The 19,011-nt window shown below is 35.5% G+C and overlaps 1 protein-coding gene across 7 annotated transcripts in view; it reads left to right on the top strand.

Moving 5' to 3' along the window:
* The window catches only part of TMEM161B (transmembrane protein 161B), a 67,942-nt gene that overhangs the window by 15,975 nt on the left and 32,956 nt on the right, over positions 1-19,011 (top strand). For 2 of the 7 annotated variants that reach the window (XM_059175428.1, XM_059175426.1), the window contains exons 1-3: positions 5,868-5,971; positions 15,382-15,446; positions 18,028-18,111. Coding sequence is in view for 2 of the 7 variants with exons in the window: in XM_059175424.1 (XP_059031407.1) it covers positions 5,868-5,971; positions 18,028-18,111 (188 nt within the window). In the remaining 5 variants the exon portion in view is untranslated. Of the gene's footprint in view, positions 1-5,867; positions 5,972-10,827; positions 10,856-15,381; positions 15,447-18,027; positions 18,112-19,011 lie in introns of those variants that run through there. The other 5 variants (XM_059175424.1, XM_059175425.1, XM_059175429.1 and 2 more) reach the window with 3 other exon arrangements.

The following is a 19,011-nucleotide window of genomic DNA, read 5'->3' as shown; positions in this document are numbered from 1 at the left end:
GTGTTATTTCTCCCTATTGTGTGTGAGTGATCTAATGATCATCAAATTCGTTGCTCATCAAGTGTTAATCAAATGCACTGAATTGATTTAGTGGAAAAAACATTAGGTTGGAAATTAAGGGTCTGGGTTTTGGACAAGTCTATAACTTTGATCTTAGTTGTTTGAACCCTGATTTCCTCATTTGTAAATTGTTCAGTGATGGTTTGTTTAAGTGCTTAAAATGTGAATTTTATGTTTTGTGTAAAAATAAAACTAATACCTTTAAATTATTTGAGTGTCCTTAAGTCTATCTCAAATGTTTAGCTATCACTAAAATGTAAACAGTCAAGAGACCAAAAAATAGGAAGGTCATTAGATAATGTGGGCACTCCAGTCGATTGGCAGGGCCACCAAATTTGGGGTGTTCAGATTGGTTGGGGGCCAGCAGCACAGGCTCTAAAAGAATTCACCTAAGGCAGAGCAGTGGGCAGGACAGCAGAGCAGAGACTATCTGCAACTAGGCTGTGGTGAGGGGCAGCATTTATTGGGTAAACTAAGGAAGTATGAGGGCATGGAATTTTCTGCTCTTTTGGTAATCTTGGGAACTGTGGTTGGTTGTAATTGGTCAATTAGGCGTAGCAGTTATTTTAAGATGGGTGCTTAATGAGCTTGTTCACATTCAGCTCCATGGTCCGAAATGATTGTTCTTCTAGAGACTTAAAGGCAAATAACTGTCTTGCTCTTCATGGCCTCAAGTTAATTGATATGGAAAGGTTGAAACCTAAGTTGCCCTAATGTTTCACCTTTCTTGGGTGCTTAAGAGCTATTTCCTAGGGGCACCTGGGTGGCTCAGTGGGTTAAAGCCTCTGCCCTCGGCTCAGGTCACGATGAGCCCTGCATCGGGCTCTCTGCTCAGCAAGGAGCCTGCTTCCTCCTCTCTCTGCCTGCCTCTCTACCTTCTTGTGATCTCTGTCAAATAAATAAACAAGATGTTTAAAAAAAAAAAAAAAGAACTATTTCCTAAATGACTTTTCCCAGTTCTAGTTATCAAGATAATCAGGGCCTGGGGCAGTGAATTTAGACTGAAACCATCTTTTTGGTCAAGTTATTATTTTGATACATTAATAAAAGCATTAAGGCTACTTGAATCACTGATCCATATGGCTGTGTTTGAGTCTTCAGCCATGATGGACTTTGTAACCTCACTACATCTCTGCAGTTTTAATAGTTTTCTGTTCTGGAATATATGGTTGTTTATGGTCAGATTTATTTCATCATTCTCACTAATTAAAAATGAGAAATATTTGGGGCACCTGGGTGGCTCAGTTGGTTAAGTGGCTATCTTTAGCTCAGGTCATGATCCCAGGGTCCTTGGAGCAGTACAGGGAGAGAAAGGAAGAAGTAAGCTCCCCACTGAGCAGGATGCCCAATGTGGGCTCTATCCCAGGACTCTGGGATCATGACCTGAGCTAAAGACAGACACTTCACTGACTGAGCCACCCAGGCACCCGATAACTGCTGTAATTTAAAGGTTCGTTATATCTGGTCTGGGTCATTGTAAAAACCTAGTTGATGCTCCTAATTTTAATCAAACCATTTGCTGATTTTTGTTTTTTACCTTCATATGATTTACATCTATCAGTGGTATCATGCTTGGTGATTGGGAATAAGAGGAGAGAGTTGAACAAAATCTCTTTTCTTCCCCAGTTCATCACATTCCATCATATATATATTTTCCATATTGGTCTTTCTGAAATGCTATTTAATGCCTGTAACATTTATTAGATATGACTAAGATATGATTTCTGCTATTAAGGAGCTTACACTCTAATAAACTGGTGTATATGTTGGTGAGAGATTATACAAAATGACCTTGAAGATTCTGTGATACTATCACTTATTGCTTTAAAGACTAGACTGAGATTCACTTTGTCCACAAAACTTTCCTGACTAAAAACTTATTTTCTGCTTTTACGTATATAATCTCAAATAGACCAACCTTCTGACATACTCGTTAATATATTTCTTGGCCTTGTTCTGCCTGAAAGAGTTCTTTGTAATGGCATTCATTGTATGGAGATTGCAGAACTTCTATCACAAACTACACAGAAAATAGGATAGTAAATTCAAGTGATAGGAAATGTGAAAGTAGAAAGATAAAAATGTAACCTTTGATGTTAGGTGAATATAAAAGTGGTCTGAACTTTAACCCAGTTGGTAGAATTTAAGGCAGTAAAATATCCACAGTAAAAACCAGGGTTGAGGCAGGTTTCAGAAGCATTTTAAAAGCAGTCCTGTTTAAGAGTCATTTTTACATTTTTTTTTGGAGAACTATCTGTTCATGTTTTTTCCTCATTTTTTAATTAGGCATTTGGTTTTTTAGTACAGTAGTTACCCGCCATCCCCCTCTCCCAGCCTACCATCCTGGGTTTTCCTTTCCATGGTTTTTATTACCTGCTGTCAACCATGGTCTGGAAGCAGATGGTTCTCCTTCTGACATACCAACAGAAGGTCAGTAGTAACCTAATACTGTATCACAATGCCTGGGACATTGATCTCATTTCATCTAATCACGTAGGATAACTATAGAATAATAAGATATCTTCTGACAGAAAACACATTCATTTAACTTATGTTACAGTATGTCATTTTAATTGTTCTTTTTTGTTATTAACAATTCTTTATCTCTTATTGAACCTAATTTATAAATTAAACTTTATTGTAGGTATGTATGTATAGAAAAAAACACTGTGTGAGAAAATGTTCAACATCATTCAGCATGAGGGAAATACAAATCAAAATCACAATGAGATACCACCTTGCGCCAGTCACAATAGTTAAAATTAACAAGTCAGGAAACAACAGACGTTGGTGAGGATGTGGAAGGATTCCCCATTTACACTGTTGGTGGGAATGTAAGCTGGTGCACACACTGTGGAAAACAGTATGGAGGTTCCTCAGAAAGTTGAAAATAGAGCTGCCGTATGACCCAGCAATCACACTACTGGATATTTACCCCAAAGATACAAATGTAGTGATCCGAAGGAGCAAGTACACCCCAGTGTTTATAGCAGCAATGTCCACAGTAGCCAAACTATGGAAAGAGCCCAGATGTACATCAACAGATGAATGGTTAAAGAAGATGTAACATATACGTACAATGGAATACTACTCAGCCTTCAAAAAAAAATCAGATCTTGCCATTTGCAATGACATGGATGGAACTAGAGGGTATTATGCTAAGCGAAATACGTCAACCAGAAAGACAATTACATGATCTCACTCGTGGAATTTAAGAAAAAACAGCAGCATAGGGGAAGAGAAGAAAAATAAAGACAAAATTAGAGAGGGAGACAAACCATAAGAGACTTAATCATAGGAAACAAACTGAGGGTTGCTGGAGGGGAGGGTGGTGGACATTAAGGAGGACATGTGATGTGATGAGCACTGGGTGTTATATAAGACCGATGACTCACTAAACTACCTCTGAAACCAAGACTACATTATATATTAATTAAGTTTAATTTTTTTTAAAAGAAAAAGCTTAAAGGAAAAAAAAACATTGTGTATATAGGATTTGATACTATCCAAGGTTTTAGATATTCAAAGGGGGTCTTGGAACATCTGCAGAATGGGGAGGGGCCGGAGTGGGAGGGGGGACTACTGTAGTTGATTCATGGGAACTCTATTTATAATATAAGGAAGTAATCCCTTTGTGATGTGAGTTACAAATGCCTTTCCCAGTTAGTCATTTGACATGATACTGTTCTCTATTACAGAAATTTGATTTTTTTTAATTAATAAAGCAGTTTTTGGTTCACAGCAAAATTAATAGAAAGTACAAGAGAATTCTGTATACCCTTTCCTTGTACATGTTTAACCACCCCCCACCATGATTTCCCCCCATCACTGGTTCACTCCACAGTAGTACATTTATTACAGTGATGAACAGTCAGTCGAACAGTTTGTTTTAATTAATGAAGTGTGATTTTTTCAACTTACTTCTTGGTTTTTTTATTACTTAGGAGACTTGTCATTTTATGATATTTATTCTCTGTCTTGAAATTTAAAAAGTTGTCTTATAGAATTAAAACAAAAACTTTAAAAGAGTTATCCTACAATAGTAGTAATAACAATGACACTAACAACAAAAAGTACTAATACATATTGAGTTTACTCTGTGTTAGGCATAATCCCTTAACCACGTTAGGTAGGTTGAATTAGTAGCTTTATTTTATAGGAGACATAATAGAAGTACAAAATGTTTAAGTAACTTGTGAAAAGTCATGCAAGTCGTAGATAGCTGATTTTTCCCAGGCAGCTTGGGTCTAGAATCCGTGTTCTTAAGCCTGTATACTGTACTGCTTCTTTTTAAACACTTTTATATTTTCTATGGACTTTTTTGGTTTAATAGGTTTGAGGTAGGAATTCAACTTTATTTTTGGACTGCTTGGATAGAGGGAAGAGCTAGCAAAGAGGAGTATGAAGAATTGTTTGTCATGCTGTGAGTAAAGTAAGGCATGTTGTAGATGTTGTGGGATACTGCTGTGATTTAAAATAAGGAAAGGTAATTTTGCAAGATGAAGTGATCTTGATGGTAGATGTTTCAGTGGAATGGGCTGAAGCACAAGTCAAATAGGAACTGTGTGGGGGCATAAGAACATAGAAATAGTGAAAACAAGTCTTTTATCAAGTAGCTGTGAGTATGAAGGAAGAGGGCTATAGAATGAGGGAAAATTACTGTTTTATTGCAGAAAGATGAGAGAGACATACAGATGCTACAATGCTGGTAGGAAGGATTCAGATGCAGAAGAGATTAAAGAAAATATATTAAGTAAACTATTCAGTAATTGAGGTTCCTGAAAATCAAGAGGATAGACTCTGAAGCACAGATGCAGGGATTTGTATAGAAGATGTTCCATTATTTCTAGAGGGTGCAGGAAAAGATGGGTGCAGATACAAGTGATTGTGAACTTGTTGGTAGCAAGTGAGAGTTCCCATTTGATAGTGTTTCTTTTCTTTCTTTCTTTCTTTAATTGATTTATTTGAGAGTGGGGTGGGAGGATCAGAGGGGAAGAGAGAATCTTGGATAGACTCCCTGCTCAGCAGGGAGCCCCAGGAGCCCCACCTGGGGCTCGATCTCACAACCTTGAGATCATGACCTGAGACGAAATCAAGAGTCTGATGCTTCCCTGACTGAACCACCCATGTGCCACAGTGATACATACTTTCTTTGTGAAGTTCAAGATGTCCTCTACTGAGTGGAGAGTTAGAAGATTGAGGGAGATTGGAGGTATAAGGAGTGAGCAGAAGGTTTTGAGTTAGTTAGTTGAGAACAGGCAGGGATTAATGAAAGTAAACTAAGGAGGATTTTGTACATTGTTGAAGGCCTATCCATTAGAAGTTGGTGATGACATCATGAGTGAATTTTTTTTTTTTTCCTAGTGACTTTCAGGCCGATTCTGTCATCATATTTACTGTAGTTAATGTTCTTTAAGGGCATACTCCTTTTAAAGCTTGCCAAACTAGTGTTTTAAATGTGTTGAATAGAGTAAGTTTGGAGAAAGATGAAAACACTTCATTTTGATACCCTTAAATAATGGAGAAAAGTTTCTTGGAAATTAATTTTAAATGTGCATGCTAACTCATTTAACTTGTATTAACATAGATGTTATCCTTGGGTAATTTGTACAGGATTATGAGATTAGATGTCTTGAGTTTAAACATGTGGTCTTGAATGTTTAAATGCCAGAATAATATGTATTTTATTAGTAAACTCATGTTTTTTTAAGGTATAATTTTCAGAATGTATAGAAAGGTTTCCACCACTGTCCTCAAATTTAAATTCATTCTTTGTTAAACTTGTTTTGTTTGTTTGTTTTATACAGGGTGTGATAGGTATACAGCTGGTCGTTACCATGGTGATGGCCAGTGTCATGCAGAAGATTATACCTCACTATTCTCTTGCCCGGTGGCTACTCTGTAATGGCAGGTAAGGCAAAGATAGGCTGATTGTGTCACTTTCAAATCTCAGGCTGATTGACTTGCCAGAAGTAAGTTCAATTAAGTATGAATTCCTATTTTTTTAAAAACATGACAAAAGGAACGTTATGAGAATAATTTAGCTTCCTTCTTTTTCTTACTTGAGATATTGATACTTTATTTTTTTAGTGTAGAGGTAATTGGATCATGGTGAAGAATTCACTCCTTCCTCCTATCCACTTTTGTCCATGGCCAATGAAAATACCAAATAACTTTTCTGTAGTTTACCTTCTTAAAACATTGGCCAGCAGGAGGATGAGACTATAAATTGAAGTGTTTAAGTATTTTCACTGTTGCTGGAAAAAATGACCGAGAGTATGTGTTCTACTATTGGTGACTCAGTTGAGACTTTATTATAAGAATTAGGGATTCTTTGTTCTGCTGCAAAGAATTTTAAACTTTAACTTGACAAGACGAGAGTAAAGTTACTTTTTATGGTTTTAATTGTGTCTACTGCACTATAAGCTTACTACTATTCCCAGTCCCTCCACAAAGGAACTAAGTTTCCTTGCTGATATTTGTGCAATAAAATAATAAAATTGAAAGTAAAGATGTTGAATTTAGGGGCTATGACATAAATGCAGGAAAATTGCATATAGAACTAATTCTCAAAATCCTATGTAATTATGAAAGGGAAGTTGCAGATTTGGTACCATGTTTATAGTTTTATTCTAATTATTCATCCCAGTAAATAACCAAATTCTGTTTACTAATTTGTAGGTCCATTTTCTTTTGTTTAGACCTTTCGGACTTAGAAAACAATGGATAGCTCTTATTCTCCTAATGATTTCATACACTGTAAGACAAATAATAAGCCTTTATTATTAGTTCAAGGCCATTCTATCCACAAAGCTTAAATTTCCATTAAAATTTGTTTTCTAATTTAGTATTCTTTATGCTTCATACTTTTTTCATATTGTTTAAATATAGAAAAATATTATTTGGACTGCTTAAATTTTTTTTGACCACTAATACACACACACACACACACACACACACACACAGAATAAGAAAAAAACAGCTGCTTAAAAACATCTTTTATTAGCAAAATAAATAATGACTAAAGTTTCAGTGAAGGTGAAAGCCTCTATCAAGAGTTATAAGAGAAAAATCAGTCACCTACAACTAGTTTTTAACTGTGTACCCCTATGCCCTATATGTAGTCTTGTTTACTTTTTTGCTGATTAAATAAATCATGAAAAGATAAATATCAGTCAGGCAAATTATCATTCATTCTAAATAAATGGAATCTGAATTAATGAACTAGATTAAAAAATGTGTTAAGGTAATAACTTGTTTTCTACCAAGAATTTCATGTTTATAGACTCTATGATGAGTCTCCAGTGAGACTTCCATATCTCTTACTGGCTCTAAAGATCTGGGCAGACTTGTTTTAATTTCCATTTTCTTACAATATCTGCTTTCCATTTGTTTATAAAACTTAAATTCACCAGTAAAAACTAAAACGGCAGAGATTGAAAACTGAATTCTTTTCTCTTTGATAATATTGGAATTACATATTATAATTAAGATCTTTACTTTTTTGATAAGACTGTTTAGTAAATATACATAATACTAATTTGAGGGGGGGTCAGCCCTAAATATAAACATGAATTTGGTAATTTTTTTTGATCCTGGTTTTTGTGAACAGATTAACTTTAGTGTTAATTAGTGCTGTTTCTAATTCCAAATCAGGTTCTAGGGATAGCAATCAGGATTTTCTAGTAATAGTTAACTTTTATGCCATAATTAATTTCATTTTTCGTTTTCGTTTTTTTTTTTTAAGATCATCTGTCTTTCTTTAATGTTAATCCTGAAATTTTTAGGTCATGAAGTCAAATTGCTAAATGTTGTTGCCAACCTGTTGAATATGATCATTGATTTTACCCTTTTGGCATAATTATTGTTATATCACCCTTTTATGTTACAAAATTATACTGTTTTAATATTAATAAAATGTAAAATGCCTTCTAAATTGCTCTTGTGAAAATATTGATCAGAAATGACCACTTGCGTTTTAAATCATATGATGCTGTTGAGTTTAAGAAAGAGAAAGATCTGAGGGCATTCTTTATCGTCTGTAAAATGTCTAAAGGAATTTAAAGGGTGAGGCTTATGGCTTGGGAGTGACTATATTGAATGGAACTATTGAATAGGACTATTCAAGTGAATAGACGTGTAGATTCCATGATAGCTTAATCATGAGTATGACAGAAGAGACATGTTTTTAAGTTCTGTTTCTATTGTCCTAATATTTGTTCTACTAGTATCCCATCTTCATATTGTAAATAAATATTTTTCTTAAAAGTTATGGCTTGTCTTTTGTGTCACAAATTTATGTCCATGTCTCTCATCAGTCTGTGTCTTTTTGGAATGGAAGGTTTAAAGTGCCATTGGATTTTATTATGTTTACTTAATGAGTAAGCCTCCCACCATTTACTTGAAGAAGTCATACCTTGAAGGAATAAACAGTTTTGCTTTAATATTAGCAGCTTATTGATTTATTTTTTATTTATTTATTTTTAAAAAATATTTTATTTATTTATTTGATAGAGACACAGCGAGAAAGGGAATATAAGCAGAGGGAGTGGGAGAGGGGGAAGCAGGCTCTCCACTGAGCGGGGAGCCCGATGCGGGGCTTGATCCCAGGACCCTAGAATCATGACCTGAGCTGAAGGCAGATGCCCAGTGACTGAGCCATCCAGGCACCCCAGCAGCTTGTTGATTTTTAATATAAAAAAATCAACTAGTTTCCTAGCTCTTGTTAAGTAATATATATTGCTATTAGTGTTGTATATCTCTAGTTTTTTTTTAAACTAGTTGTTAACGTGGCTTAGTTAATATTGCTTTTATACTATTATAAAACTTAATACTGATAAAAATTTTTATGTCTGTTATCCCATTTGGATCTGTACACTGAACTAGATAGGAGAGGGGATGTGTTCGGGATATGTTAAGGCCTCAGAAATCTCAGTGTCTGAATTTAGTTTCTCATTCCATTTGCCCAGGTGGGAATCAGGGTCAGATGGGAGATTCAGGAAGGGATTGGGCAGCTCTCCAGGTAGTTTCTTCGTGAAATGATATTTTAAGGATTCAGCTGTTCTTAAAGTGGTGACTTAGGGAGTCTACGCTTTTTCAGACTTGTTGGCTCTTTTGTTCTTCCTGCTACCTTGGAATCTTGTGTTACAGATGCTTTGTCACTTGGCAGCTAAAGGAAGTAGACTGTGGATCTTTCAGGTGATTCAAGGGGCCAAGCTTAGAAATCGATCTCTCAGTTCTGCCTACATTGCATAGACTGGGGCCCTGTGACTCCAGGCCACAGTGCAAGGGAATCTGGGAATTCAGTTGTCATTGTACCTAGGAAGTAAAAGCAAGATTGCTGTCTGGTCCTTCTCTGCTGCAGGTGGTGTGTTTATAGATGAGAAAACAAGGTGTTTTGTTTTGTTTTTTAAGATTTTATTTATTTATTTGACAGAGATCACAGGTAGGTAGAGAGGCAGGCAGAGAGAAAGGGGGAAGCAGGCTCTCCGCTGAGGGGCTCAATCCCAGGACCCTGGGATCATGACCTGAGCTGAAGGCAGACATTAAACTTACTGAATCCCCAGGCGTCCCTCTACTGGGCATTTTTATTTATTTATTTTATTAAAGGTTTTTTGTTTTTTAAGATTTTTTTATTTATTTGACAGAGATCACACAAGTAGGCAGAGAGGCAGGCAGAGAGAGGAAGGGAAGCAGGCTCCCTGCTGAGCAGAGAGGCAACGAGGGGCTCAATCCCAGGACCCTGGGATCATGACCTGAGCTGAAGGCAGAGGCTTTAACCCACTGAGCCACCCAGACGCCCTGAGAAAACAAGTTTTAACTTTACTCGTATTCGTGAGTAAATGAAACAGATCTAGGCTTCTTATCATGAAGTTCAGTTCACAGTGTAGTATTTATTTAACGTATGGCTGCTCATCAACTCTAGATACTGTCCTGGAACTGACGTACTTAAACAGAGTTTGGAATTTGGTGGTGGTGAACTTTTCTACAATTACTGTGACTTCTTTTGGCAGTTAACAGAGTAATTTATTTAAGATTTTTTTTTTCTACCTCTGTTCCTAGTGGTACTTAGCCGTGTATAAGCTGTCCTTCAGGTTATATGTAGTTGGTGTATAATTTGTCTTTGCTTATTGTATTCTGGCTTTTCTATGACTGCATAGCCACCTTTTATTTTGAATGAAAAGGCACCTCAACATTGAGTTTGATGACCACAGATGTGCTTAGTGTGAAGTTGAATTTTTAAAAAATCATCTGTTCAAATTATACCTCTCACTTCACTATTTGAAATTAAAGTTATACCACATTACGAAATAATAAATATTTTGTATTCCATTCTTCCAATTTTCTTTACTAGAAAAATATTTTTCTTCTCAAAAATGTTCTTAGTTCTCCTTTTTTACATGCCTTTTTATGTGACTGTCAGAGTTTATTGATGGGATTGTGCTTTAACAAGAATTTAGGTAACAAAAATCTCTTCTTCTGTAACCTGTGAGCATCTATTACTAACCTTGAAAATCAACTGTGAGGAGTCTGCTGCTCTCACTGTTCCATTCCTCCCTCTTTCCCCAAAGGGAGGAAAAACTATGGGGAGTTGGTTTCTTTGTACCTTTAGTGTAAACTGCTGTCCCTAACATAAAGAACACTTCTAACAGTTGCTCAGATCATCCAGAGATTTTTTTTTTTTTTATCATGTCCAGCCTACCACTGTATAGTAGCCAAAGAATTCTCTACTTCCTATTGTAATTAAAGTTCCTTTTTGTTTTGAAGTTTGCTTGGCCCCTCTTTTCTTGGAGAGGTAAGTGATAGGTTACATTCTTTGTACATTTGAATAGTGGGTTTTGCATGAGGAAGTAGGATTTTGCTTTTTTTTTCTTTTTTCTCCCCTATACTAGCTTCTTTGCTGACCTGCTTTCCATTTCATTGATTGTTTAGCTTAAACCTGCATTCTTCTTTACCCCCTTTATCTCCCGAGGCTCTCACTTTGATCTGCTACTTCTTATCATATGTTCCTCACTGGAAACATGTTATGGTTGGATTTATTCTGATTTTGTCTCATCCTATATTGAGTAAATGGCGTGCAACACCTTCATATTCAGTTGCTCTAATTCTTTTTGCCTGTCTCTTTTTGCATGTTGCCTGATCCAAGAATCTGCAAGTTCCCTTTGGTGAGAGAAACCTACTATTCAAATGCACAGTAGGTGGGACCTAAGACCCAAGGGAAAGTTTAAATTGTCAGCTACCACCCTTACGGAATGCCTGAGTCCTTGCTCTCCTTGCCTTTAGTCCTCTTAACTTCCATCTAGTTCCAGAATGCCATGCTGTTCTAGTAAAGCTTCCAGTAAATAACGAGAGTGTGTATGTATACTGATATTTTAGTTACATGTGCTGAAAGGTTTCTAGGTTTTAAGTGGTATTTGTTTTCTTTAATTTTTTTTTCACTTGTTATAATTACTGAGACTTAGAATGAAGACTGAGAATATCTATAGTTCATTGAACACTATTACATCAAAAACTCGTGATGTACTATATGCTAGCTAACTGAAATAACAAAAAAGTAAAAAATAAAAAAATAATAAAAAAGGAAGTATCTATAGTGACATGTTTTTAAATAGTTTTGTATAATTAATTATGTATTAAGATCTTTTTAGCTTGCTCTCAGTACTAAGCTTTTCTCTACTTGTTCATGTTTGGATTTCCATTGTAAATTTCTGAAATTTTTACTTTTGAAAAATTTTAAAGTGGTTTGCTTTAAATGACATTTTTAATTTGGTTTATTTATTTATTTATTTTTTTGAAGAGTCTGGATCAATGCATTCTGTATTTTCTGATACCTATATTTTCAGTGCTATTGAACTTTAGTAAGAAAAGTTATAGTCTGATGGTATTTTATGTAAGAGGCTTATATAAGAAAAGTAGTAAAAAATTATTTCAGTGATTTAGTGAAGTGGAACATCAGGTTGGCTTTATTATCTGAGACACTGCTGACAATTTGAACATAGGTGAACAAAGCCACTGAATAGCCAGGTATATGTCATAAAATACCCTGATATTAATGCATTTAACTTAAATATAAGAAGTTCAGTTTTTTAGTGAGATCCTCTTAATACTTTTTATTTAAAATTTTTTTTCTCTATTTCAAACAAGATAATAAATTGATGAGAAGGAAAAATAAGAGGTAATGAACTATATTCTCATCAGCTAAAGATAATCACTGTGTACATTTTGTAGTATTTCCTTCTAATCTTCTGTTCAGAGGTTGTAATGTTCTGTTCATGGTTGTAATGATATTGTATGTGCAATTTTGTAATATTAACACAAAACATGTTTCTCTAATTGTATTTTTGTAACCATTCTTATTAACTGCTACATAGACTCTAAAGCTAATTAGCTTTCATATGTCTTCCAAGCCCATATTAGAAAGGCATGGTGCAGCAGTTATAAGCAGGTTGCAAATTATTTTGCTGAAATAGACATACCAAATAGCAAAAGGAAAGGCTAAAAACTGAGACCAGAGCTTAAAGTGTCTAGAACATGGGAAGCACATGGTATGGAATCCAGCTATGTATGAAGCACTGTCTCTTAAAGAAAACTGTGCAACTGTACTTCTAAGTTTTACTTTGAACTTTCAGACCTTAGCTATTCCATGCTGCCTGCCAGTCTTTGTCTGCTCCACGTCTCAGGCAGCTTTCAACTCTAAACCTTTCTCCTCAAATTCTGTGTATGCCTGCCTCAGGCTCAGCTCTTGAAACCAGAGCCCCACAATCAATTTCTCGCCACCAAACCCACAGCCCTAGTTAAATGTGCAATCCATCTTTATTTAAAAAAAAAAAAAAAGTTTGTAAATTTTAATTTTGGCTTGAGGAGGTGGTATCCTGTCTCTCAGGGCCCAGTTACTGCATTTGTGCACTATCCCTCTTTTCCTCTTAACTTTCACGTACTGCTTCCTTTCTTCCTTGTCATTAATTGCTTCACTTCCTTTGGATTATTCCTGTTAGCACACACACACACACACACACACACACACATAATTTTTTTTTTTAAGATCTCTTATTAAAAGTAACAATATATAAAGAAGAGTCATAGGCCTGCCTCCCTTCTGCCTTAAAACACGAAGCCCCTTCCATGTCCATTTCTTAGTTTTGGCCTATTTCCCTTTTTTCTATATAGCAACATTTGTCACATGAATTGTCTTCATGAACTCTACTTTTCACTTCCCCCCCTTTTTTTTTTTTTGAAGATTTTATTTATTTGAGATAGAGCGAGCACAAGTTGGGGTGGGAGGCAGAGGGAGAGGGAGAAGCAGGCTGTCCACTGAGCAGGGAGCTTGATGCAGGACTTGATCCCAGGACCCTGGGATCATGACCTGAGCTAAAGGCAGCTGCTTAACCGACAAAGCTGCCCAGGTGCCTCTACTTTTCACTTCCTTATTAACTGTTAGACTTCTGCCATGTTTTATTTTCCCCTTAGGTGATGTTATTGATTCCATAAATACCACAATTACCTAATGACCCTAAGTTATCTCTGAGCTCTAGATTCCAATAAATAGTTGTCCTCTTGATGTTTTCACATGATGTCTCATAGATACTTAACAACTCAGCATATTTAAATTAGTGGTTCTTCCTATTCTGCTTCATCTCAGAATATGTACTACCATCTTTTTCAAATCAAAAGGGTAGATACCCTTCATTATTTTTTTCCCTACTTCCTCCTTTTAGTCCATTAGCAAGACCTGTTGACTCAATGTCCAAAATATATATCTTTCTCTTGCCTGCTTCTGATTCACAGAGTAGCAAAGAGATCTAAAAGGCAGATAAAGTTATTGCTCTCTCCTGTTTTGAGACCATTATTTTAACATAAAATCTAAACTCCATACTGTGACAGAGGAGGCTTTGCATGATCTGTTACTTTTTATCTCTTCAGCCTCCCTCATACATTTCTCTTTGCATGTGCTACAGCTGCCTCTTTGGCCTTTTGGTTACTGCAGTGTTCTGTGTTCTTTCATGCCTTTGTGCTTTTGGACATGCTCTTCTCTGCCTGGAATGCTGTTCCCCTCCATTCTTCTCAACCTTTAGGTTGCTGGGTAAATGTCATCTCAGAGGGATTTTCCTAACCTACAGTTTAAGTCTTGTCTCTCATTTTCACCATTTGTTTGGTTCTTTTGTGTAGTTTCCAATTTTGTGTAGTATCCAAATTTGTGATTCTTTTTTTTTTGGTCATTTTTTAATTGGTTAAATTTTGTCCCAGCTAGAATGTAAGTATCAAGAAAGCAGGGACTTTGGCTTTATTGTATGTGATTAAGTCTCCATTGCCCTGCAGAGTACTTGGCTCTAAGGGACTCCGTAAGTGTGTGGAGAATGAATGGATGGATGAATGGTACATGAGTAGCAGACGAGAAGTGGCCCTAAGAGCACCTAGCATCCTTAGGTTCCAGCTTTGAACAGTAATTATTACTGATGTAGATGACCTGAGTTTCCCAATAAAAAGTATAATAAGTGCAATCCATTTTAGAAAAATGGATTTACAAAAATGAGATTAAACAAGTTTGAGTATATTTAAAAAGAAAATGAGTCCTAAAAAATGAAGAATCTTAAAATTTTCATTGTCGTAGTGTTCTAAAAGTAACTTAAGTTTTCCTATACTAAGAGTTCCTTTATTGATTAGCAATAATTAGTAATTTCTCAGAGCTAAATGACTAATTTTAATCTTTTTGAGTTATTGCATAATTGGTCTTCTAAATGTTATGCACTCAATCTTTTTATTCATGGAATCTGTATTTGCAGTCTGCGTACTTGCTGAAGTTCATTTGTAACCCCCAAATTCATACTTGTGCTTTCAAGGTCATTCAAAGACATATCCAGAGTGGCAAAAAATTTGAGTGGCCCAGTGCCCATGTTCCCAGCTGAGGCCTTGTTTTACCTTTCATATCGTAAACAAGTGTGCTTTTCATGGTCTGTTTAGTATCATGTTGTTCACATTTTAGCTTTTTGTTGATTTTACCATTTAAAATGGCCTCCAAGCATGGTGCTGAAGGGCTTTCTAGTGTTCCTAAGCACAAGAAAGCTTTGCCTTATTGAGAAAATTTGCTAGAAATACTCACAGAACTCAGGAAAATACTATGTTTAAGATTGCAGTTGTTAAGTAAGCTTTATTTAGGCATGAGTTATAGTGCTGTTGGCTGTGAATTAAATGTTTAATAAATCAACAGTATAAATTAAATAAGGTGTCTTTAAACATAAACACACATAAAACAAGGTTTTGTATTGATTGATGAAAATGTTGTGACCAGAGGCTTGCAGGAACCTAACCCTGTATTTCCCCTAGGAGCAATGTTCAGTGTTCGCGGCGACTTTATAGAACATAACTACCGCGAATAACAAGAATCGACTGTAAGTTAAAATTCTGGACTTAAATGGAAATTTCAGGAAGTGCCTCTTCCCCCATGTTAATTACAGTTTAGAGACTTTTTGGTTGGGATAAATATTTTATTTTAAAACCTTTCAACTATGAGGAGAACTGAATTCATTTGGTTCGGTGATCCTTTTTGAGCACTTACTATATGCCAGTAACTGTACTAGTTTTGAAGCATACAGAAACAAGTCATAAAATCTTTCCTCCAAGAATCTTTCAGTTAGGGGAATATTTCATTTTAATCCAACTGGTCTGATACCAACTGCAGTTTAATTTTGACACTACCTGGAGTTAACATAGACTCCATTGGTTAAAGACAAAGTTCTCTGTAAGAATGCCAAGGCTTCAAATGCCAGCTGAAAGTTCTTGGAATCTCCAGGTCACCCATACTTCTGAAAACTGGCTACTGGCTACAAATTGGGGCATTTCTATGACACCCCTCATGTTCAGTAATTTCGTAGAACAATTAGAACTCAGGAAAGTTCTATACTTACGATTACAGTTTTATTATAAAGATGATAGAGGAATAGGTTTGGGAGGAAGTGCAGTTTCCATGGCCTCTCTGTGAAGTCAGGGCATGTCACCCTCCAAGCACATTAGTGTTTTGGCCAGCAAGGATGCTCCTCAGAGCTTCATTGCCTTGAGATTTTACGGAATTTCATTACATAGGTATGATTGAATCTAATCTCTAGCCCCCATCTCTGCAGATCAGGTGTCTAAACATCCCAACTCTAATCACATGTTGCTATTTCTGGTGACCAGCCACCATTCTGAAGCTATTTGGAGGTCCACTAGGAGCTCCCTTGTTAACATAATAAAGACACCCCCTCTCACTCAGGAAATTCCAAAGGCTTTTAAAGCTCCTTGCCAAGAACTGGGGACAATTACCAGATATATTTATTTTTTATACTACAGGACAACTTGCCTTACAAATAGTAGAAGGTAAATTAGGTGTTCGCCAGATGGGAGCATAGATGTTTATGAGCAGATAGAAGAATATGTGCAGAAACATCAAGGGATGAACAAATTTGTGGAATGAAATGTTATTTAGTTAGCTAGAATGTCATGTTTAAAAAGGTAGTTGTTGAAGGTGAGTCCGGTAAAGTAGGTAGTCCGATCATGAAAGTCTGTGGAAACAGGTCACAAATCCTGTGCATATTTGGGCCTTACAATGTGTGTTCTAACTTCAGTGGAAAATTTCAAACATGTGCAAAGAGTAGACAATAATACAGTGAATATATAATGAAAACAATGATCTATGTACCTATCACAATTAACACCTGGTGGTCAACTTGTTTCATCTGTGTTCCCCTTCATCTCTCCTTTACCCAACATATTATTTTGTAGCAAATATTATTTCATTCATAGATATTTCTGTGTATATCTTTATGTGAGCTTTTAAAAATAACTATAATCCTATTTTTACAGCTAAAATTTTTCACAGTAATTTCCTAACATCATCAGATATCCAGTCATTTTGCAAATTGCCAATTTTCAAAAACAGCAGATCAGTTGCTAGCATTTCTTAATTGAGATACTTTATTTTAAAAATTTAGATTTTGTAATTGAAAAATTGGAAGTTTAGCAATACTAGGGATATGTTTCTCCTTTATAAAAACAGGGCCTTGATCAAAGTCTTTGCCTAGCTGTCTCCTCACTGCTTTACCTTGTGAAGACTCTTGGAAAGGATTCCAACAGGTGCTTACCTTGATATGATTTGCATTATGGAAAGATAACTAAAGTTGGGATCAGAATGCATTTGTTGGGGGGAAGAAAAAAGAATGTATTTAGGAGAGTGTGCAGGGAAGACAAGGACTACAGTTAAAGAACAGAATTAATGATAATATGTGGAGAGGGCACATTGAAAATTAAACTTGAATATCAAGTTGAGGTAGTTGGTAGATAGGAAATTCAATTTCCTGAGACAGGAAATTGAAAATGAGCAAGTGGGTGCTTGGGAGAGAATAAGTGATTTGTTTGGGTGTTTTGATGGTGTGGTGGAGGTAAATACACCCAGTTAATTGGAGCCCTAACTTTAAGGGTTTTATAAATATGATTTACTCTTATTTTTGTATACATAAAGTGTGAGAATTCTCCAACTAAATTAAAGGAGGGGAGGACAGGAAAGGAAAGCAAAGACTACTTTTATTTTGAGGACATTCAGAGAACTCTTTTTAAGACAACTCTCAATTCCTTCTGTGTAAATGAAGGGTGGGTTCATGCCAGCTTGCCTGCAGAGTTCAGTCCATTTACTTTTAATTTACTTTTAATAGTAGGCCTGTATAGCCTTACTATATATTAATAATTGTCGGTTATAAGAAATATACTTATAAATAGCATTGCAGGGTCTGGCATCTAGTAAGTGCTTGGTAAGTGCTGGATTTGAATCAAAAGCCTTTTAAGGCCTGAGCAGTAGTATCTTAATTCAGATTAGAGTTTTTCACCTGATATTTCCCTTCAGTATCTTCATAAATAGGAAACTCAATAAATATTTGTACAATAAATGAATAATTCTGGTGATCTTAATTCCTTTATTTAAAAGGATTCTTTTTTCCTTAGTTTGAGATGGTATCAACATCCTACAGAAGAAGAATTAAGAATTCTTGCAGGGAAGCAGCAAAAAGGGAAAAGCAGAAAAGATAGGTAAGTTACATTGTTGAGCTTATAAAGTGTTAAGTATTTGACACAATTTATGTAAATCGATCTTGTACATTGGTTAAAGGAACTTTTACTAATAATGCTAAGAGCGTTTGATAAATTGGAGATTAAAACCCATGATCTAAAATAGTTTTGAATTACCTTTTAAGAAAACCCAGTATTTAGTAATTTAATATATGAGCACAGAAGTGATTATTTTACTTAAGAATGGTTAATTTTATTCTTTGTATATAAATTATGAAAATAGTATAGCCATCATATTAGAACTTGGTGGGGGTTGACTGGGGAGAAAAACCAGAGCTCATCTTTTTACCCTGTAACTCATTTACCTGTTGATTTGGGTTCTTTCCCAGGTTTTGCTGTCATTCAGTATTATGAGATGGGGCAAATTTATGTGCTTTTAACTTCTTTTTATCTTTTCAAATAGAAAGGGTAGACAGAGTAACTTTGTAGGTACCATTCAGTTGCTGCAAATTATATTGGCATTTAAACCTTTATGAAGAGAACTGCCTGCTAATAAACTTCATTGATATAGACCACAGCAGTCTTATCTGTTGAAATGGAAGGACGAAACAGTAATTTTGAAGGATCTTTCCAGCTTTGAAATTTTTATCTCTATTTGAATTGAATTCTCAAGTAAAGTACATGATAATTAGCCTCTCTATATGGGCCTTAGTGTCCTTAGCTGGGGAGGACTTAGGACCCGAAACTATGATTCTGATATATTACAAAATGTCAGTGACAAAAAAATAGTCACCACATTTCTCATGTGTATAATAAAAATGATATTAATAACCTGGGCTAATACATTTGTAAGTGCTAAATTTTTTTTCAAATTTTAAACATTTTTAAAACGTGATTCTTTGGCATGAAATTGGAAATTTT

This window comes from Mustela lutreola, chromosome 5 (assembly GCF_030435805.1).
Source record: "Mustela lutreola isolate mMusLut2 chromosome 5, mMusLut2.pri, whole genome shotgun sequence".
Taxonomy (NCBI): Eukaryota; Metazoa; Chordata; class Mammalia; order Carnivora; family Mustelidae; genus Mustela; species Mustela lutreola.
Note: the sequence above shows the minus strand (reverse complement) of the source record. Positions and strands in the feature narration are given on the sequence as shown.